The sequence below is a fragment of the Phocoena sinus genome, chromosome X, assembly GCF_008692025.1.
Source record: "Phocoena sinus isolate mPhoSin1 chromosome X, mPhoSin1.pri, whole genome shotgun sequence".
Taxonomy (NCBI): domain Eukaryota; kingdom Metazoa; phylum Chordata; class Mammalia; order Artiodactyla; family Phocoenidae; genus Phocoena; species Phocoena sinus.
This window is the reverse complement of record NC_045784.1, coordinates 64,830,758-64,853,325: the sequence shown is the minus strand read 5'-3', so window position 1 is coordinate 64,853,325 and position 22,568 is coordinate 64,830,758. Positions and strand designations below refer to the sequence as shown.

At 37.9% G+C, this 22,568-nt stretch overlaps 1 protein-coding gene across 1 annotated transcript in view; it reads left to right on the top strand.

Moving 5' to 3' along the window:
* The window catches only part of ZDHHC15 (zinc finger DHHC-type palmitoyltransferase 15), a 126,709-nt gene that overhangs the window by 89,075 nt on the left and 15,066 nt on the right, over positions 1 to 22,568 (top strand). Inside the window, exons 10-11 of the mRNA XM_032620914.1 lie at positions 2,473 to 2,576; positions 21,405 to 21,483. Of these exons, the coding sequence (XP_032476805.1) occupies positions 2,473 to 2,576; positions 21,405 to 21,451 (151 nt within the window). The 3' untranslated portion in view covers positions 21,452 to 21,483. The remainder of the gene's footprint in view (positions 1 to 2,472; positions 2,577 to 21,404; positions 21,484 to 22,568) is intronic.

Sequence of the window (22,568 nt, the reverse complement as noted above, 5' to 3'; positions counted from 1 at the left end):
AGGGGCCTCCTAGTGTGTGGAAACCTCTCCTCCTTCACAGCTCCCTCCCACTGGTGCAGGTCCCGTCCCTATCCTTTTGTCTCTGTTTATTCTTTTTTCTTTTGCCCTACCCAGATACGTGGGGGGTTTTTTGCCTTTTGGGAGGTCTGAGGCCTTCTGCCAGCGTTCAGTAGGTGTTCTGTAGGATTTGTTCCACGTGTAGATATATTTCTGGTGTATCTGTATCTGTAGGTATTTTTTGATTTCCTCTTTGATTTTTTCAGTGATCTCTCGGTTATTTAGTAACATATTGTTTAGCATCCATGTGTTTGTGTTTTTTACGGTTTTTTTCCCTGTAATTCATTTCTAATCTCATAGCGTTGTGGTGAGAAAAGATGCTTGATATGATTTCAATTTTCTTAAATTTACTGAGGCTTGATTTGTGACCCAAGATGTGATCTATCTGGAGAATGTTCCATGCACACTTGAGAAGAAAGTGTAATCTGCTATTTTTGGATGGAATGTCCTATAAATATCAAATAAATCTATCTGATCTATTGTGTCATTTAAAGCTTCTGTTTCCTTATTTATTTTCATTTTGGGTGATCTTTCCATTGGTGTAAGTGAGGTGTTAAAGTCCCCCACTCTTATTGTGTTACTGTTGATTTCCTCTTTTATAGCTGTTAGCAGTTGCCTTATGTATTGAGGTGCTCCTATGTTGGGTGCATATATATTTATAATTGTTATATCTTCTTCTTGGATTGATCCCTTGATCATTATGTAGTGTCCTTCCGTGTCTCTTGTAACATTTTTTATTTTAAAGTCTGTTTTATCTGATATGAGTATAGCTACTCCAGCTTTCTTTTGATTTCCATTTTCATGGAATATCTTTTTCCGTCTCCTCACTTTCAATCTGTATGTGACCCTAGGTCTGAAGTGGGTCTCTTGTAGACAGCATATATATGGTTCTTGTTTTTGTATCCATTCATCAAGCCTGTGTCTTTTGGTTGGAGCATTTAATCCATTCACGTTTAAGGTAATTATCGATATGTATGTTCCTGTGACCATTTTCTTAATTGTTTTGGGTTTGCTTTTGTAGGTCCTTTTCTTCTCTTGTGTTTCCCACTTAGAGAAGTTCCTTTAGCATTTGTTGTAGAGCTGGTTTGGTGGTGCTGAATTCTCTCAGCTTATGCTTGTCTGTAAAGCTTTTGATTTCTCCATCAAATGTGAATGAGATCCTTGCTGGGTAGAGTAATCTTAGTTGTAGGTTCTTCCCATTCATCACTTTAAGTATATCATGCCACTCCCTTCTGGCTTGTAGAATTTCTGCTGAGAAATCAGCTGTTAACCTTATGAGAGTTCCCTTGTATGTTTTTTGTCATTTTTCCCTTGCTACTTTCCATAATTTTTCTTTGTCTTTAATTTTTGCCAATTTGATTACTATGTGTCTTGGCATGTTTCTCCTTGGGTTTATCCTATATGGGATTCTGGACTTCCTGGACTTGGGTGGCTATTTCCTTTCCCAAGTTAGGGATGTTTTCGAGTATAATCTCTTCAAATATTTTCTCTGTTCCTTTCACTCTCTCTTCTCCTTCTGGGGGCCCTATAATGCAAATGTTGTTGTGTTTGGTGTTGTCCCAGAGGTTTCTTAGTCTGTCTTCATTTCTTTTCATTCTTTTTTCTTTATTCTCTTCCTCAGCAGTGAATTCCACCATTCTGTCTTCCAGGTCCTTTATCCGTTCTTCTGCCTCAGTTATTCTGCTATTGATTCCTTCCAGTGTAGTTTTCATTTCAGTTATTGTATAGTTCATCTCTGTTTGTTTATTCTTTAATTCTTCTAGATCTTTGTTAAACATTTCTTGCATCTTCTTGATCTTTGCCTCCATTCTTTTTCCGAGGTCCTGGATCATCTTCACTATCATTATTCTGAATCATTTTTCTGGAAGGTTGCCTATCTCCACTTCATTTAGTTGTTTTTCTGGGTTTTTTTTCTTTTTCCTTCATCTGGTACATAGCCCTCTGTCTTTTCATCTTGTCTATCTTTCTGTGAATGTGGTTTTTGTTCTACAGGCTGCAGGATTGTAGTTCTTCTTCTTCTCTCAGTGATTCTGAATCTGCTAATTTTTCTTGAAAATTTAGAACCAAATCAATAGTATAATGGGATATAAATTGGAATCCTCATCATTAAATTATATTTATGAAGTTTGCTTTATGTGCACTTTGCCATACTGGCCATTGTGGGAAGCAATTAAAGAGTTGCTTAAAAACTAAAAGAGTCAAGACTGATGCAGACAAACAAACAGATATAGAAATTGAGAGCAATAGGGCAACTAAATGATGCTATTGTAAGAGCCTATTCCAGAATGGCTTTAGTCAATAAGCTAAATGGTTTAAATCTTTCTAAGAACCCCACTCCTATTTCTAATAGGGTTATTACCTTCATAAAATGTCTATGTCAGCTGCAGGATCTCACTGCCTTCATTTCCCCACCAGCCCTGGTGATGGACACTCTTTCCCTATGAGGTGTATGAATGAGTCGCAGAACCCATTGCTAGCAAATGAAGAGCCCTGGGAAGAAAATGAGGATGACAACCGAGGTAAGTAGGGTGAGAAGGAAGTCTTTTCTCCACTCAGCAGGCTAATAAAGACTATGTTAACACAACGAATGTAGTGTAATGAGAAAATAGTATACAGAAAGATTATATAAGCATGTCAACCTCATAAGTGCCCTTTGGATGGAGAAGGGCAAGTATGGCCAGATTTGTTTAGCAAATGTAGTTGGCTTAGGTAGGATTAGATGACAGCTTGGAAGGTTCCTTACCAGCTTTGTGATACTATAATTTATAACCAGTCAGATAAATCAGGAAACATAATAAACAGTGTTGTGCATGTTTGTAAACAATCCTGCCAGTTGTCACTTGGAGTGCTTTGCTTGAATTGATTCAATCAGTGGGTAACAGCTCACCTTTCTCTACCCTGGTTCATGCACATTGGCTAAATTTTCTTTAAAATCTCATTCCCATTCTGCTTTAGAATGGTCTAGTACATGAAAAAATAAATGATAGTATATAGGGGCAAGGCTACACATCCACGTAGTATACTTTTCTAAAAGGCAGCCCTCAAAGGAAAAATAAGGAATTAGAACTTTGCCCTCCACCTTTCTCCCACCAGATTATTGAGTCATCTTGAGATTTTTATGAAGAGCTAAAAGTTAAGTTCTCATGTCCTGTAACCCCATTGCCACCCATTCTTTGTCTCCATGCTTACTTCTGTGCCTCTAACATTTGTTTATGTTGTTAATAGCAGACTGCTCCCAATAATACAGTAGCTGACAGAAATTTTGAGTGAGAACTTGTAGTAGTTATTACAGACTGTACCTGGGATGAACGCAGCTGAATAAGGACATGGAAAGGCATTGAGGTGGGAAGCAGAGGTGGGAAACAAGCCTTTCTAAATGTTTCCCCAGTTAGGTGATCTAGTCCCAGCTTCTCTACCTGGAAGTCCGGTTTTAGAGTAAGGCATTGTTACTACGACTAAGGAAGACAAAACAGTCCAAAATCTATAGTTAGAAAAGGAAGGAGTTCTTACCCAGCCCAAAGAACTTATAACATAAGCAGCTCCTTTACCTCACCCTTCTGACTCTTTATTGAAAAACTGATGGTATTTTGACTTACCATCCTTCAGCTATCAGACTTACTTACCGTGGTTACAAGTGATAAGAACTTTTATTTTGGTGTTAAGAAATCCAAACTCTAATAGAAATCATAGACTTCTAGGGTCTTAACATGGCTTGAAATATCTCCCCAATGGAAAAAACTATTCATATCTGAGCCTTGTTTTGGCAAGTGGAAAACTTTAATTATAGATGCAGTACCGCATTATAAATAGGTTATTTTTTTGAAGTAGTTTTCAGTGCTAGACTTTTTAAAAATTAGTCAATCATAAAAAATAGGTACACCATTTTATAGTTTACAAAGGACTTTCATATACTGTTTTTCATATCCTTTGTCTCACAACTGTCAGGTTAAGTAGGCATTATTATTAATACCATCCCCATTTTATAACTGAGGAGACTAAGATTTGGAGATGTGAGATAACTTTTGCAAGATCACATAGCAAGAAAGAGGCAGAACTTGGACTTAAAGTAAGGCATCCTGATTCCAAATACTGGATTCTTTCCAGTATAATGTTGTATCTGTCCTTTGGACAAATACACATGAGACACAGTGCTGTGACTTCATGCCATCTTACTATATAATTCATTCAACTGCTTCTTACATAAATTGTAAGTCACAGAGTATAAGCCACCTATAGCTTTAGCAAGAACACTGTACCATCCCAAATAAGTGAGGTGTTTTAAAAGTCCATTGAAAGAGATTCACAACCCTCCTTTATCACCCATTACAGTATCTAACAAATTTAAATATTGGAAAACTCTCCTTTTTCTCTAGCACACGTTCTCATGCTATACTATTTGTCTGATTCTGTGTTATCCTTACTTACCCAAAATTTCTGTGCAAAACTGGTTATATACAAGTAGTCCTTGCACTTTTGACAACTTAGATTCCTGGGAAAGTTACTGTAAGTTAAAATTTCGTGTATTGAACTTAATTTCTTTAAGGAATAATATTAGGGTTTCAGTCCTAGCCCCAAATATAATATTTAGTTTACTATAAATTATGTACTTGTACATTATATAATGCAAAGCATTCTAAAATGTATATAAATTGGTAAAATAGGGAAAAAGTATAACCTGTTTCGAAAATATGTAATATCATAATCAGGAACTGTATACAGTCTTTATCTTCTTTAAAATCCCTGCCTTAATTTATTTTTTATTACTTTGCATTTTATTTATTTATTTATCTATTTTAATTTATTTTAATAGTAGTATAGTTGATTTATAATGTTGTGTTATTTTCCAGTGTACAACAAAGTGATTTAGGTATGCATACATATAAATCTATTTTTTTCATTCTTTCTCCTTATAGGTTATTACAAAATATTGAGTATAGCTCCCTGTTCTATACAGTAGGTAGGTCCCTGCCTTGTTTTAGTACAGCAACATATGAGGTAAAGGAACACCTTTATGAAGTCAAGAGATTTAAAGAGGCTTCTCTGATGAGATTAATGTACACATGCATAGAAAAAATGTGCAAATCAAAAGTGACAGATCGATGTATAATTCTGAGGAGATTTTCTTTGGCTTTTATGACTTTATATTAACTTTAACAATAGGATGATTCATGAATATACAAATCATTAAAAGTTGTAAAACATATATAGAATAAAATCCCTTTTGACTACTGCTGGCAATTCTGACCCTTTCATCACTTATTACCATAATTTTTCTTCATTATTTTTGGTATGTTCTTCTTTTTTTAATTTAATTTTTATTTTATGTTGGAGTATAGTTGATTTACAGTGTTATGTTAGTTTCAGGTATACAATAAAATGATTCATTTATACATATATATATCCATTCTTTTTCAGATTCTTTTCCTGTATAGGTTATTACAAAATACTGAGTAGAGTTCCCTGTGCTGTATAGTAGGTCCTCATTGATTATCTATTTTATGTATTGTAGTGGGTGTATTTTAATCCCAAACTCCTAATTTATCCCTCCCCCTACCCCAACCTTTCCCCTTTGGTAACCAAAAGTTTGTTTTCGAAGTCTGTGAGTCCATTTCCATTTTGTAAATAAGTTCATTTGTATCCTTTTTTTAGTTTCCCAAAATAAATGATATCATATGATATTTGTCTTTCTCTGTCTGACTTACTTCACTGAGTATGAGCATCTCTAGGTCCATCAATGTTGCTGTAAACAGCATTATTTCATTCTTTTTTATGGCTGAATAATATTCCACTGTATATATGTACTTCTTTATCCGTTCATCTGTCGATGGACATTTAGGTTGCTTCCATGTCTTGGCTATTGTAAATAGTGTTGCTATGAACATTGGGGTACATATATCTTTTCAAGGTATGCCTCTCTCTGGATATATGCCCTGGAGTGGGATTGCTGGATCATATGGTATTTCTATTTTTAGTTTTCTAAGGAACCTCCATACTGTTCTTTATAGTGGTTGCACCAATTTATATTCCCACCAACAGTGTAGGAGAGTTCCCTTTTCTCCACACCCTCTCCAGCACTTATTGTTTATAGACTTTTTGAGGATGGCCAGTCTGACCAGTGTGAAGTGAGACCTCAATGTAGTTTTGATTTGCATTTCTCTAGTACTTACCAATGTTGAGCGTTTTTTCATGTGCTTTTTGGCCACCTGTATGTCTTCATTGGAGAAATGTCTATTTAGATCTTCTGCCCAGTTTTTAATTGAGTTGTTTGTTTTTTCGATATTGAGCTGCATGTGCTGTTTGTATATTTTGGAGATTAACCCACTGTCAGTCACTTTATTTGCAAATATTTTCTCCCATTCTGTGGGTTCTCTGTTCATTTTGTTTATGGTTTCCTTTGCTTTGCAAAAGCTTTTAAGTTTAATTACTCCCATTTTTTTATGTTTGTTTTTATTTTAGTAATCTAGGAGGTGGATACAAAAAGATATTACTGAGATTTATGTCAAAGAGTGTTCTGCCTATGTTTTCCTCTAAGAGTTTAATAATATCCAGGCTTACATTTAGGTCTTTAATCCATTTTGAGTTTATTTTTATGTATGGTGTTAGAGAATGTTCTAACTTCATTCTTTTACATGTAGCTGTCCAGTTTTCCCAGCACCACTTATTGAAGAGACTTTTTCTCCATTGTATATTCTTGCCTCCTTTGTCATGGATTAATGGACCATAGGTGCTTGGGTTTATTTCTGGGCTTTCTATCCTGTTTCATTGATCTATATTTCTATTTGCTGCCAGTACCACACTCTTTTGATGAGTGTAGCTTTGTAGTATAGTCTGAAGTCAAGGAGCCTGATTCCTCCAGGTCTGTTTTTCTTTCTCAAGATTATTTGGCTATTCGGAGTCTTTTGTGTCTCCGTACAAATTTTAAAATTACTTGTGCTACTTATGCGAAAAACACTGTTGGTAATTTCACAGAGATTGCATTGAATCTGTAGATTGCCTTGGGTAGTATAGTCATTTTGACAATATTGATTCTTCCAATCCAAGAACATGAAATATCTTTCCATCTGTTTGTGTCTTCCTCGATTTCTTTCATCAGCATCTTACAGTTTTCAGAGTACAGGTCTTTTGCCTCCTTAGGTAGGTTTATTCCTAGGTATTTTATTCTTTTTGATGTGTTGGTAAATGGGATTGTTTCCTTAATTTCTCTTTCTGATCTTTCAATGTCAGTGTATAGACATGCAACAGATTTCTGTGTATTAATTTTGGATCCTGCAACTTTACCAACTTTATTGATTAGCTCTAGTAGTTTTCTGGTAGTGCATTTAGGATTTTCTATTTACAGTATCATGTCATCTACAAAGAGTGACAGTTTTACTTCTTCATTTCCAGTTTGGATTCCTTTTATTTCTTTTTCTTCTCTGATTGCCATGGCTAGGACTTCCAATACTATGTTGAATAAAAGTGGCAAGGGTGGATATCCTTATCTTGTTTCTGATTTTAGAGGAAATGCTTTCAGCTTTTCACCATTGAGTAGGATGTTAGCTGTGGCTTTGTCATGTATGGTCTTTAGTATGTTGAAGTAAGTTCCCTCTATGCCCACTTTCTCGAGACTTTTTATCACAAATGGGTGTTACATTTTGTCAAAAGCTTTTTCTGCATCTATTGAGATGATCATGTGGTTTTTAGTTTTCAACTTGTTGGTGTGGTGCATCACACTGTTTGATTTGTGGATATTGAAAAATCCTTGCATCCCTGCAATAAATCCCACTTGATCATGGTGTACGATCCTTTTAATGTGTTGTTGGATTTGGTTTGCTAGTATTTTGTTGAGGATTTTTGCATCTATGTTCATCAGTGATATTGGCCTGTAATTTTCTTTTTTGTGGTTTCTTTGTCTGGTTTCAGTATCAGAGTGATGGTGACCTCATAGAATGCATTTTGGAGTGTTCCTTCATCCGCAGTATTTTGGGAATAGTTTGAGAAGGATAGGTGTTAACTCTTCTCTAAATGTTTGATAGAATTTGCCTGTGTAGCCATCTGGTCCTGGACTTTTGTTTTGTGGAATTTTTTAAATCATAGTTCCCATTTCAGTACTTGTGATTGGTTTGTTCATATTTTCTATTTTTTCTTGGTTCACTCTTGGAGGGTTGTTCCTTTCTAAGAATTTGTCCATTTCTTCTAGGTTTTCCATTCTATTAGCATAGAGTTTCTTCTAATAGTCTCCTATGATCCTTTGTATTTCTGCAGTGTCAGTGAGTAACTTCTCCTTTTTCATTTCTAATTTTATTGATTTGAGCCCTCTTCCTTTTTTTCTTGATGAGTCTGGCTAAAGGTTTATCAATTTTGTTTATCTTTTCAAAGAACCAGCTTTAGTTTCAGCAATCTTTTCTATTGTTTTCTTCGTCTCTATTTCATTTATTTCTGCTCTGATCTTTATGATTTCTTTCCGTCTACTCACTTTGGGTTTTCTTTGTTCTTCCTTCTCTAGTTACTTTAGGTGTAGCATTAGGTTGTTTATTTGAGATTTGTCTTGTCTCCTGAGGTAAGATTGTATTGCTATAAACTTCCCTCTTAGAACTGCTTTTGCTGCATCCCATAGGTTTTGTGGGGGTTTTGCTTGTTTTGTGGCTTTCGTTTGTTTGTTTGTTGGCTGCACCATACGGCATGCAGGATCTTCATTCCATGACCAGGGATCAAACCCATGCCCCCTGCAGTGGAAGCACAGAGTTTTAACCACTTGATCACCAGGGAAGTCCCTGTGTCCCATAGGTTTTGGATCATCATGTTTTCATTTTGATTTGTCTCTAGGTATTTTTTGATTTCCTCTTTGCTTTCTTCAGTGATCCATTGGTTGTTTAGTCTCCACGTGTTTGTGTTTTTTACAGTTTTTTCCTTGTAGTTGATTTCTATTCTCATAAAGTTGTGGTCAGGAAAGATGCCTGGTATGATTTCAATTGTCTTAAATTTATTGATGCTTGCTTTGTGGCCCAGCATGTGATCTATCCTGGAGAATGTTCTATGTGCACTTAAGAATGTGTATTCTGCTGCTTTTGGATGGAATGCTCTTTAAATATCCATTAGGTCCATGTGGTCTAATGTGTCATTTAATGGCTGTGTTTCCTTATTGATTTCCTGTCTGGGTGATCTATTCATTGATCTAAGTGGGGTGTTAAAGTCCCTCACTATTATTATGTTACTGTTGGTTTCTCCTTTTATGGCTGCTAGAATTTGCCTTATATATTGAGGTACTCCTATGTTGGGTGAATATATATTTACAATTGCTGCATCTTCTTCTTGGATTGATCACTTGACCATTATGTAGTGTCCTTTTTTGTCTCTTGTAACAGTCCTTATTTTAAAGTCTATTTTGTCTGATATGAGTATCGCTACTCCAGCTTTCTTTTGATTTCCATTTGCACGGAATACCTTTTTCCATCCCCTCTCTTTCAGTCTGTATGTTTCCCTGGACCTGAAATGGATCTCTTGTAGACAGCCTATATACAGGTCTTGCTTTTGTGTCCTTTCAGCCAGTCTCTGTCTTTTGGTTGAAGCATTTAATCCATTTACACTTAAGGTAATTATCGATATGTATATTCTTATTGCCATTTTGTTAATTGTTTTGGATTTGTTTTTGTAGGTCTTTTTCTTCCCTTCATCTTTTGTTCTCTTGTGATTTGATGACTATCCATTAACTATTCCATCAACTATCCATGAGTATTCCATCAGCCTGGTTTGAGAATCCAGTAGGGAGTTCCAGGTCAGGATCAAGTCCTAGGGTACACAATAATTATGCACAGCCTATTCCAGTTACTCTATACCAATGTATTAACTATGACAAGAATGATATTTTAAAAGAATCCAGGAGAAAAGAACCAAGCTTTCCTTAACTCACCAAAATTTCTTTCTAGCTGTAGCTAATGAGGCTGAAAATCACCTCTTTAAATTTGATAATTTTAATATTCCAGGTGAGATATTTTTTTCAAGTTAAAAAGTCTTCATATGAAAAACAAAATTTGCTTGAATTTGCTAATACAACTTTCCAGTGTTAATGATAACCAGGGCTTGGAAGAATTAAACTCCTTGTCAAATGCTGGACACTTACCCAGGAAAATATTGACCTCAGACTCTAGCATATTATATGCTTTATATATAGCATAATTTCCTACTCCTTTGGGCAAAACTTTTTTTGTATGAGATCATTAGTAACTGCTCAAGGTAGAAGGTTTCTGATTTATTTATTTTCAGTCTGGTAGTTTCTGCTGCTGTGATAACCCATTACGAAAAAGAACAGAAGAAATAAGCTAGTATAATTTGAGAGCATATTAAGTGTATGACATTGAATGTCATACACTTAAATGTCCCTTATGGAAGGGACATTATGCATTTTTGTGTCTGAACTCAAGCGTCTTGCATTTATTTGGGAAGATAAGACACATACATGAAAAGTTGTTTTACAAAACACAATACAGGGTATGTTATTGACCAAATAAATAGAACCATAAAATTTGTCCTATAGGAATTCAAAGGAGAAAGTGGTTCTTTTAGGCTGGGCTAGTCAGGAAAGGCTTTATAGAGGAGAGAGAATTTGGGCCTTAAAGATGACATGGGATTTGGATTTGTGGCAAGGAATGAAACAGCAAAAGTTAAAAGGAAAATCACAGGTTATAATGCATGAGACCCCAAGCTAAGTGAGGAGGATATGAAGAAGAAAGTAGCCTAATTCCAACAAAGAGTTTGAATGGTAGTGGATTGGACGGGAACTACTTGAAGTCATAGACCTCATCACCTTCATTTCAGTACTATCTTCAACCCTTGCAAAATAGGGTTGCATATAGATGATGATTGTTAGCTTAATGCCACAGGTGAATTAGTGTTAGATTGAATAGGACCTTAGGTACAAGACTAAGGACTCTTCTGTGGATAATGGGGAACTACTGATGGTTTTTAAGCAGGGGCTTGTTATGAGGATAATGTTGGTTTAGGAAGATGGTGAGGTGATACTCTACTAAAGCACACTTCCATTCTATGCCAGAGATTGCTCTAAATGCTGTACCTTCTGAAAGCATTGGTAAGAGACCTTCTCTTCATCAGAACTCAGACTCTCTAAGGATATCCTATATATAAGAACTCTGGTTCTAAGATGAGACCTTACACATCAAGAGCTTTATTGTTTAGAATCATCTCTGGGTGATATTCTGTGCAATCACCTCCCAATCAGAGACAGCCACTGAATCTTGCTTGAAGAGAAAATTACCTTTTCACTTAATTCTTTGGGCCTAACCAGGCCTCTATGATTATGCCTGAGGAACTTTAAGATACTACCACAGGACTTAGGCAAGGTCATAAGTTAAATTCATTCTTCCTACTTTAAAGAATATACCCCTTCAAAGGCACCAAAGTGCCCTTACTTATTCCCATGCATAGTGGCAATAGGTAGGGCTAAATTGGAAGAGTCCTTAGTCTCAGTCAATTCTTTTTCTTTTTTAGGTAAGAATTAGATTTAGTTTAGAGAGATACACACTCAATAGAGAGAGTGTGGGGAAGGCAAGAGGCACCGAAATATGGGGTGGTTAGTTTCTATGGGCTGGGTAATTTCATAGGCTAATAAGTGGGAGGATTATTCCAACTATTTCAGGGAGGGGGCAGGGATTTCCAGGAACTGGGCAACCGCACACTTTTTGGCCTTTTCAGGTCAGCCTTGGAACTGTCATGGCACCTGTGAGTGTGTCATTTAACACGCTAATGTATTACAGTGAGCATATAATAAGGCTCAAGGTCTACTGGAAGTTGAACCTTCTACAATCTTGGACCTAGTTGTTTCTAACTAGTTTTTGTTGTGTCCTCAACAGCTATGTCATTCTTTTAAAGGTTGTGCCCTGCCCCCTTCCCTCCTGTTTCGTTCCCCCTTCAGAGATTTTACTCCCATATTCTTATGGGAAGCTTAGGGGCAATGGTCTGTCTTCTGTAACTGCTTCAAGGCTGAGCAGATGTGTCGACCCTGCCTGTCAGGGAGTAAAGTCTCTGGATGCCTGATATAGGGACCCCAGGGGCCAGATGCCTCCTTGTTTTAAGTCGATATGGGCTGGAATCCTCTCATAGCCATCATCTTGTTGTGGAACTATTGTAACTGCTTCCATAGCCTTCCTATGAATCTTCTTGAAGATGAAGCACTTTTGCAACAGCATCAAAGTACAAAAATAACTATCTATAAATGACAAAAGACTTAAAAGGCATGGTTAAACATCTGATTGCAGTGTAATTGATAAAGAAGCTTGGTTACAATAACCAGAATTATGACTGATTACATTTAATTTAACATACCAAATAATCCTAGTTAAATATTTCTCTCTGAGATGCCTCAGGGGCCTGCTAAAGCATCCCAAAGTTAGCTGGAAGTCAAAAGAACTTTAATTAAAATTCGATGTTTGGGAAGTTTGCCAAAATGTTTCAAAACACTTGGTCAAATAAGATCATAGGTCACTGTGAGATAATACTTATTCTTTTACAAAAGTTACAAGAGATCTCAAAAGCAAATACAGATCACTTAAAGGCAAAGAAACTTACACAATCTGTTATCAAAAGTAGCATTCCAAGAATACTTAGAACAAAGTATTAACAGAGAGAGAAACCAATTCCAAGTCTTGCCTCAGCTTACTCCCAACAAAATCCATTTACCCAACTAAATTCAATCCAATCTTAGAAGATCCTGATCATGTACAACTCTTTTCTCAGTGTTCCTTTCCCATTCCTCACACATCTTTTACTGAAAACACACATCTTACTTTCCTTAAAAGTTTTTTTTCACATTGAGTCACATACTTTCATTGCTGACAAATTTGCAACAGATATAAGGTCTTATTTGACCTCTAGTAAACCTAGGTACAACAGAAGTACTATACTTAACATTGATGCCTCTAAAGACATCAAACCAACAAGCTTAAGCCACCTTTAATACCAGCTATCTGATTAGTACTGAATATTTCTCAGATGACTTGAAACAGAAATTCATTCTAGCCAGATTCTTTTACATTTCTGAGTATTTATATAAGTGCTTAATTTCCTTTAAGTCAATTAAATAGAGCTCTTTTACAAATTAATTTTGGCAATACCATACATCTACAACACACGCATAGATACATATGAACACACAAACAAACACAGAGATCTCATAGTTCTCATTCCAAAATTTCAGCCCTGAATCAGGTAAAACAATGTAAAACCCATCAGTTACAAGAGGTTGGATTCAAATTGGGCTTCTGGCAGATGGAAAAGGCAGATGGAACAAATCAAGGTCACCTGTCTAGATGGCTAAATCCTTTTTAGTAATGTTTATGGAGAAGACACTTAAGATTTTTATTTGTCCTTGATAAGTCAAGTTCCAAATTCTCTAGCCCTTTTCCCAAAATTTGCATTTTAAAAAATGGCAGAGATAAGGGTTTCCCTGAGAAGACCAGATAGAACATTTGCATCTCAAAGGCATGAAAAAGGCAGGCAAATTCCTTCTAGGATGATTTTGTTCCCTTAAGTCCAGACAATTTTTTTTTCTTTCCCTCAAAGAATTGGGTAGCTACCTCAATGTTATCAAAGAACTGGCACACCCATTCACCTATGTTGGAATGTTTTATTTTTCCCCATTTGCCTTAGGGGAGAAGGGTTCCCCCCAAAATCCTATCAGCTATGGTCAGTTTAGTTTGACTGGTGGTCTCCCATTTTGGTTCAGGTATTAATAATCACCAGCTGGATATCTTTGACCAAGTCTGGGACCCTGATATTTCACACTCCAGGGTCTACTAAGGCTTCTATTTCAGCTCCAGATTTAGTCTGTTCCTTTCCACTTTCTGTTAGAATCATTTGGTGATGAGAGTGGTTCCCTTGCCCCTCAAGAAACAGAGTGGCCCCTAACTTAGTTTATAAGTCTCTTCCCATTAAGGGGACGGGACAATCAGGCACAAACAGAAAGGAATGTAGAAACAGCTGGCATTGATGTTGCACAAAAGGGGTTCCTGGAAAGTGTGCCCCTTCCACTTCCCTGACACCTCACTGCATATTCCTTATGATTGCTAAGGCTTCCAACTCTTTGGGTTAAGATTGAAAAGGTTGCACCAGTATCTATAAGAAATTCTGTCGAGTGGCCTGCCACATCAATGACCCCCTGAGGCTCAACACTAGTTATGAGATGTTATCTCTAGGCATGATGCTGAAATCTCAGCCTCTATACACTGGTGCCAAATGGAATCTCAGAAACAGAGTTTTGGGTGAAGAAGAATAGCTTTATTGCTTTGCCAGGCAAAGGGGGACACAGTAGACTCCTGTCCTTGAAAATTATGTGTCCCAACCTGGGAGGACTTGATGAAGAGTTTTATAGCAATAGTTAAGGGCGAGGTTGCTGACAAGATTAGGGTGTGTACAGAGCCTATCCTTTAATCTCATCTCAGGTAATCTTGATGGGCTTCTCTGGTTCCTTTAGTCTGGCCTTAATTGGTCTTCTCTGGTATGGAGAATGCTGACATCTTCCATTTATTGGTTTTTAATTCTATAAAAGGGCTTAAAGATATTGTTATGTGTATCCCTTGAGGTGGAACCAGGACCCTGACCCAAGGCTGCACTATTGTTTCTTGGCTGTTCCTCCCTTGACTCTGCATCCCTTCCCTTCCCAGATTAGCAACTGTTCATGAATCTTAAGGAAGGTCATGGAGGCTGAACAGAAAGGCTCTCTGTGCCCAGGAGCCCCTACAGGGTCCTGCTCGGTTTCAGGCAGAGCAGCTTTTGGCCTTGGGCCCCTTCAGTCTTCTGATTGCAAAACCATCAATGGCCAAGGGGTCCCCATTGTTGTCTGGCATCTGGGGCATTCCCTCCTCCAATATCCTGGCTGTTTGCAAAGGGCACATTGATTTTGATCCTCCTTCCAGTACCCCTTTTGTCTACACAGGGTACACTGGTCCTGTCTGGGTACCCGTGGGACTAATGATCCACCAGGGCCAGATTGGCCCAGGAAAGTTGGCTTCCCCTTTGGTGGTCTCTGAGGGGACAAAGCCACTGCCATCTTTTGAGCCTTTTGCATATTTATCTGGGTGCATTTAACCTTTTCAGCCACATCCCTATTATTGAAAACCGAATAAGCCAATAGGAGCAAATCATTCGTTGGAGTCTGAGGACCAGCAGTTGCTTTCTGAATTTTCCACCTGACATCTGGGGCAGACTGGGCTATGAAATTCATAGCCGAAAGGTCCTGTTCCTTAGGGGAGGAGGGACCCATGTTCATATATTTCCTAAAAACTTCCACTAGTCTCCCTTGGAAGATGGCCGGATTTTCATCCTGTCCCTATTGGACCTCTTTCACCTTTTCATAATTAACAGGTTTTACTGTAAATTTCTTCATACCATCTATCAAACAGACTCCATCTATCCCTATCAATAGAATTCCATTGTGGGTCTACCTCAGGGACAGCATCATTCCCCACCCAGTGTACTGCATAGCCCTGTAGGGTAGGTCAGTTAAAATGTCCTCTGTGTCCTTCCTAGAGTTATCCTTCCAAGCTATGCATGCCTTAAATTCCTTCTGTGTTTTATTGCCTAAATACAAGGCCATGAAAATTTGGACATATGGTACCTCACCCCATTTTAAATTTCCTAACTCATATTGTGGCCAAACCTGATTACATAGCCTAATAAGTTTTTTCTCTTTTAATTCCTGTTGTCTGAATCTTTCCCAATCCCAGAGTATATGGTCCAGAGGGCTATCAGTCAGGATTGATGCAGCCTGACCCATTTCAGACCCAAGCCTGAGGTAATGTCTTTAACTCTTGTGGTATCCAAAAGTTCTGCTCTCATGTCAAAATCCACCACGCAATTTGGTCAAGATTGGCACTTATGATTTTAGATGCTACCCCTTCCAAGGTAGTCTCCCAACCAGGTGTTAATGCCTGAAAATTTGCCACAAAGGAATGGTACAGAAGGTGTCCCCTATAGTGTCGATGATGAGCAGGAGTTGGCCTAGCTGTACGTCGGGAATAAAGGATCAGCACTTGTAAGGGTTGGTGGGAGGGGAGAGAAAGAAATAAAAAGAGAGAGGGAGAGAGAGAGAGAGAGGAAGGAAGGAAAGAAGAAAGAAGGGAGAAAGGGAAATAAAGGGAACAGGAATAAACATAGAATGTAGGAGAAAAACCTCAGAGTCAAGGATAAGGGTACAGATTATCGAATCCTGCAGCAACAATTTTGTCCTGGACCTGCGTTAGGCATATGGGGTTGACCGGCCCATCAGAAATGAGTAGACGTTGGTGGAGCACCCTCCCCAGTACACCTGGCTCCTGGCGTCCCACAGGCCCATTTAGGACCAAGACCTGACTCTCAACATTTTCCTACCTTATCACTGTCCCTGCGTGGCTTGCCAGCTGAAACCGCACACTTCAGATTGGGATTTGAACCCACTGACTGGGACTCAAACCCAGCCAAAACCCGGATTCGGACTTGAACCCACTGTCTTTTGAGATCGCACACCTGGCCTCAGGACTTGCTGTAATTCAGGTTCTTTATGTCTCAGCACAGAAGGAATTCAGCGAGAGGCAAAGTGATAGGAAAGAAGTAGATTTATTGAGAGAGATACACACTCCATAGACAGAGTGTGGGCCATCTCAGAAGGCGAGAGGCAGTCTCAGTCAATTCTTTATCAGTGTTCTATATAGGAATTCAAGATACATTGGCCTATACTAACATCTTACCAACCTGATATTTCTATGAGTCATATACTTATGATTACACATTTGGGATGATTAAGTGTGTGGCTCTTTTCCAAAAGGCTGTTTTCTCTCATTCCTACATATAGAAGACAGTACTACTCTGGGGGAGGATGTCTGGCTGGTTGACCAAGAACATATAGGAAAAAGAGAAGGGAAAGGGAGAAACTAACATTTATTAAATTTATTTGGGGAGATAAGACACATGTATGAAAAGTTGATTGACAAAACACAATACAGGATATGATGTTGACCAAATGAGTAGAACTATAAAGTTTGTGCTATAGGAACTTAAAGGAAAGTGATTTCTGTAGGCTGGGCTCATCAGGAAAGGCTTTACAGAGAGGGTAGAATTTGAATGTTAAAGATTAGATAGCATTTGGATTGGTGGCAAGGAATGAAGAGGCAGAAGGTACAAGGAAAGTCAAAAATAATCAGGAGACCTCAAGCTAAGTGATGAAGAAAGTAACCTGGCTCCATAAAAGAGTTTGAATGGTAAGGGACTGGATAGGAACTCCTTGAAGTTAAAGACTTCATAACCTTCATTTCATGTTTTCTGCATCCCTAGCAAAGTAAAGTTACATATAGATGATTGTTTGAATCCAAGGGTACAACTAACATTTGTTGAATGACTGTTATATGCCAGGTGATTTACAGGCACTGTCACATTTAAGAGTCATAATCACTTAGTAAGTTGTAAATATTAAATTACCCCCATTTTACAGATGAGTAAACTGAAGCACAGAGAATCCCAAAGTCACACAGCCAGTCAGTGACAGAATCTGGCTCCAAAATCCAAACCCTTAACCACTGTATCACCCAGTGTCTCTCCTTTGTTCCTACTTACTTTTCAATTTGTAGACTTTTTTAAGGTCCATTTAAAAGAAAACTTCTCAGTTCCTGTGCCTCTTTCATCGGAAATAGAATGATGGAAAAACATGGATAATACTCTGGCATGGGGATCATTTCCCAGCTCTGCCACTGGGCTCAATGTATGACTTTTGGAAAGTCCCTTCTCTTCTCTGGAGCTCAGTTTCAATTCCATGATCTTTAAGCTATCTTCAGCTTTAAGGTGTGATGTTCTATGATCACATTTGATAATGAGGAGTCAGGAATCAAGCTGAATAATCACAACTTTATATCTTTCACCAAATGGCTCTTTTCCTTTTTTGGAAGATATTGATATATTTTAGCATCCACTGTAAGCTTATATTTATTAATATACTCTCCGTATCCTGGAACCAAATTTCTTTCTTCAACTATCCTCTCTAGGTACACCAGTTGCTCCCTCTTATAACCTCCACCTAGCATTTTGACCACCAAGCTATAAACAACCTATTCTCACACTTGTCATTTGCCTTTACTCAAGAATAAGAATCCTAGGTCTCAACACTGAAAGCATAAAACATAATATACTGAGTTAGGGAGGGGCTACTCTTTTGAGCACCTAGGCATTTTTCAAGAGACTTATTCCTCCTGTTTCTAGATAAGAAGGGAATGGCCATGCCCTCAGCTCCTGGAAAACTTAACTTATGCAGTAATATCATGGATATTCATTTTACTGCTTTACCTGCATTGTCCAACCCTGAGCCCTAAATTGGTTCATGTCCCTGAAATATTCCAGGTCTCCAATCAATCAGTTCAATTCAGAAAGTATTTCCTGAAGGTATGCCTCAGACAAGGCATTGTGGAGGGATATAAAGATAAATATGGCCTCTGCCCTCAAGGAATTTGCAGTTGTACGGAAGGATAGGAAAAGCACACAAGTCTAACACAAGATTTAATGTGCTCATTGCTATAAAAGTGATGTTAGCAATTACATACCTAGGTAAGCTTAGCCCTGTGCTAAGTACTGTGTGGTACACATGGTAAGTGTGTGATTGTCAGTGATGCTTAAACAATATCAATATCAATATCAGTATATCAATAAAGGAGATAAGTGTATGGGCTATAGTGGTGAAAGTTTTGTGGAAGAAATAGGACTTCAGCTAGATGTTATTAGGATGGGTAACATCTGGGTAGATGCTAGGAAGAAAGAAATGGCATTCTATGTAAGAAGTGTGACTTGAATGTGGTAAGAACACTAAGAAGGCCATCCATTCCTATGTACTAGGTGGGCATTGTGGGTTGTGAGCAGTAATATTAGAGAAGTAAGATGGCCACATGGTAGAGGGTTTTGTAGTTTTGCTACAGGAGGGAATGGATATTAATTTTATGATCTTGAGGGATATTAATATAATGAAAGATAAATTTTAGAAAAGTTACTCAGGTAGTAGCATGCAGGATATATTGAAATGTGCAGAGACAGGAACCAGAAAAAGCAGTAAGTAGTTGAGCATGTGTCACAGTGGCTTCCAGAGGGGTGTGACACTAGAAATGGAGAAGGATTAAAGCCAGGAGACATTTTAAATAACTGGAAACAGTCCCAGTGACTAGAGAGATCTGGGAGTCATTCATATAGAGATGGTGTTTAAACCCATGAATGGTGTAGGAGATAATCAAGAGAGAGAATAAAGCTAGGAAAAGGACATAAAATATAAAATTTGGCATCACCTAAGCAATGTTGACATGCATTCATGTGGACAAGGAAATGAATGGAAAAGAGAAAGTCAGAGGGTAAAAGATAAAACCTAAAGACACTCATAATTCAGGAAAGAGCATTACAAAAATACTGTGAATGACAGAGTATTGCCCTATTTTACAGATGAAAAAGTTGAAACTGGGGCAATGTAAGTTATGTAAGGCAATAAAGCAGTCATAACTCAACCTAAGTTCTTCAAGATTCCACATTATGTCCATTTCCCTATTCTTTCCAATCTCTGAGAACCAATGGCTACAAAGAAGTGTACATATACTGTTATGGTCACTTCCCATAGTATCAAAGGTTTATGTAGGTATATAGGATTTTAAAGGAAGGGAGGAGAGCTAGGAGGATGAGACAGGAAGAGAAACAGAGCTGAGCCAGCATACACTAAGACGAAAATGACATCATTCTTGGTTCAAGTAAACATTTATTGAATAATGGTAAAAATCACTACAGCATAGGCAATAAGAGCAGGTGGGGGTAGTGAAAGCAGTGTAGGTGCAGATGGTAGAAGGAGAAAGTAAATTGTTTTCCTAAGTTCTGCATTTGTCTTCTGTTATGCAGAGCCTGATTTTTTTGAAGTATCTGCATTCTTTCAATTTAGTCCTCACCTGGCGATGACTCTACCTTTGCCATCTCAGCTTAATCTTCTCTGGGAGTGAAACTATGAAGGAAGTTGATAATCGAGTTTTTCAGCTCAAGTTTCAATGTCTGCAAGACTGATTTTAATTTAAATAATTGCTAGGGGGAATTGTTCTGTGCCAAATAGAAGTGTGGATTGCAATGGTAAAGAGTAAAAGAAACCCATTCAGCAGAATACTAAAAGCCAATTTCTGAAAAGGTGCACTACCAAACCATACCTACAAAGTTCTGAAACAGCCAACTGTCAGGAGGAAACAACAAGGCAAATAGTGCATTGAAGTTCCAGAATTGTCTTTTACACTTATCAATTGCTTTCTTGATAGAAATGTATAGGTAAGATGAGATGTATGCTCAAGCACTTGCTCCCTCTTTTTCTCTTTTGAGGTGTTTGACAAACATAAGTAATTCTCTGTATATCCTTCACTGAAGAGCTGGGCCAATACAACTGCTTTTTGTTCAGAATTAAGGGCAAGAATACCCTGGGCCCAGGATTCCAAAGAAGACAGAATGTTGTGCCCACTATGATTCCAAAGACAGACATTCTAAGAGCCACTTTTTACTTTTCCACTCTTCCTGGGAGAAAGCAAACTTGTCTCTGGAGTGTGCCTGGTTAACTCAGTGGCATGAGAAGTTGCCAGCCTGCTGTGGCAAGGGTAACCCACTCTGGCTGGCCTCTATCTTCTGGGATCCAGACCTCACACTTATGGGAGCACTCCGAACAGCACATCAATTTCATAAAGGAGAATGTACTAAGCAGAAACTATAAGGGACAACCACTGTCAACTTTTTTTTATCTCAAAGTGCCAAGTATATTATTATGCAAGGAATATAAAGAAAGTGATTATCTGTACATTAAGAAAGCTGATTCAGAGTGTACTTTGCTCCTCAAAAGGCCGGGTGTTGAAAACAAGAACATCTGTACCGTAAATGATGTTGCTTGTTGATTCCAAAGCCTCTTGTTTTCTGGATACTTCATTCCTTTTTAGAAACACACCAACACCTAAAGTACTATAACAGCTATCTCAATTATGTCCAGTGGAATAACAAGACAGGGTAATTTTGTGAGTAGCAAGACCCAAAACATTCTGTTAAAAACAAATGAAGTTGAGCTGTCATCACAGCTATTTAAGTCAAATACCAGCCACTATTATAGATCAGATAATGCTGACAAATAAAATAATCTTAATTCATAGTACAGCAGGCTGACAGCTCTTGAAATGTGAATGCTTGGACTGGTTACAAATGCTTCAGTATATAGCACATCAGTCTTTAGATATTTGTGGATGTCCGCTGCCTCCAGGGATTGACCGAGAAACAAACATGCCAATAAATGGATACCCACCCATACAAGAGAAAGGGACATTTGTTTATTTCACTTTTCAACCTTACAGATTATCCAGAAGGATCATCATCTCTTGCTGTGGAAACGGAAACGTAGCAGTTTTCACATTTCCTGCATCTCTCAAACAGGTCAGTATTCTGAGGGAGACACATAGAGTACCACCTGGACTGCTAAGAGGCAGTCTTGGGGAGCAGAACTGGAAAAGGAGTAAGTTATCACCCTGGCAAACAAGATGTTGAATTCTTCCGTCTTGTATTATTCACGTAAGCAGAAGTTCTATACATAATTTCCCTGTGTATTATACTGAAAAAGACTCCCTTACTCCCTGTAAACTCACACTATTCACTTTGGCTAAAAGACCCCAGGGTATCCAGGAACAGCCATACATCTCATTTCGGTTATTTACTTTCATACTATGAATTATAAACCTTGTCCTAGTGAATTTCAGGTCTCTGAAATGAAAAAGATTACAAATAGGTTCTTTTTGCCTGACTCCATTATGTCAGTTAATAACCTACTCTTACCCACTAACAGGCAAAAAGCACCATCCCTACACTCCAACTCTCCCGAAATGCTACTTATTTGTCCATCAGTGGCAGGCAGCCTTACACATGGGATTCTCTTTGGCCTGGTGAAAAGTTAAAAGCCTTCTGTTTGAAACATTGACAGGTAAATAAACCCAATGTAATTCAGTATTAAAAGGAAAATTTTAGTAATAAAAATACCATGGAGCTTGAAGCTCTGATCTGATAAGCCTTCCAATTCTATTCCCATGAAAAAGCTGGCAATTATTCAGAAGCCTATCAATCTATGGGCTCTCAGGTCTTCACTTCTTTACCTTACAGAACCCTGCTGTGCACCACTATAGGTACTATATAAAACCTTCTATATGACAGTCACTTTGCTATGTACTTTACGTATGTTATCTCATTTAATCCTCACATCAACTCTGTCAGGTGAATGTTACTATTCCCATTTTACTTATGAGAAAACTGAAGTCCAGAGAAGTTAAACCACCTATCTAGCTAGTAAGTGGATAACCTAAGGTTGCAACACAGGTCTGTCTGACCTCAGATCATGCCCTTTCCAATATGGCACTACATTTAAAAACCTGACTTGGGATATTTACTACACCTTCACTTATAATCAAAGGTTTAAAACAGGGAAGAATTGGGCTTCCTTGGTAGTGCAGTGGTTGAGAGTCCGCCTACCG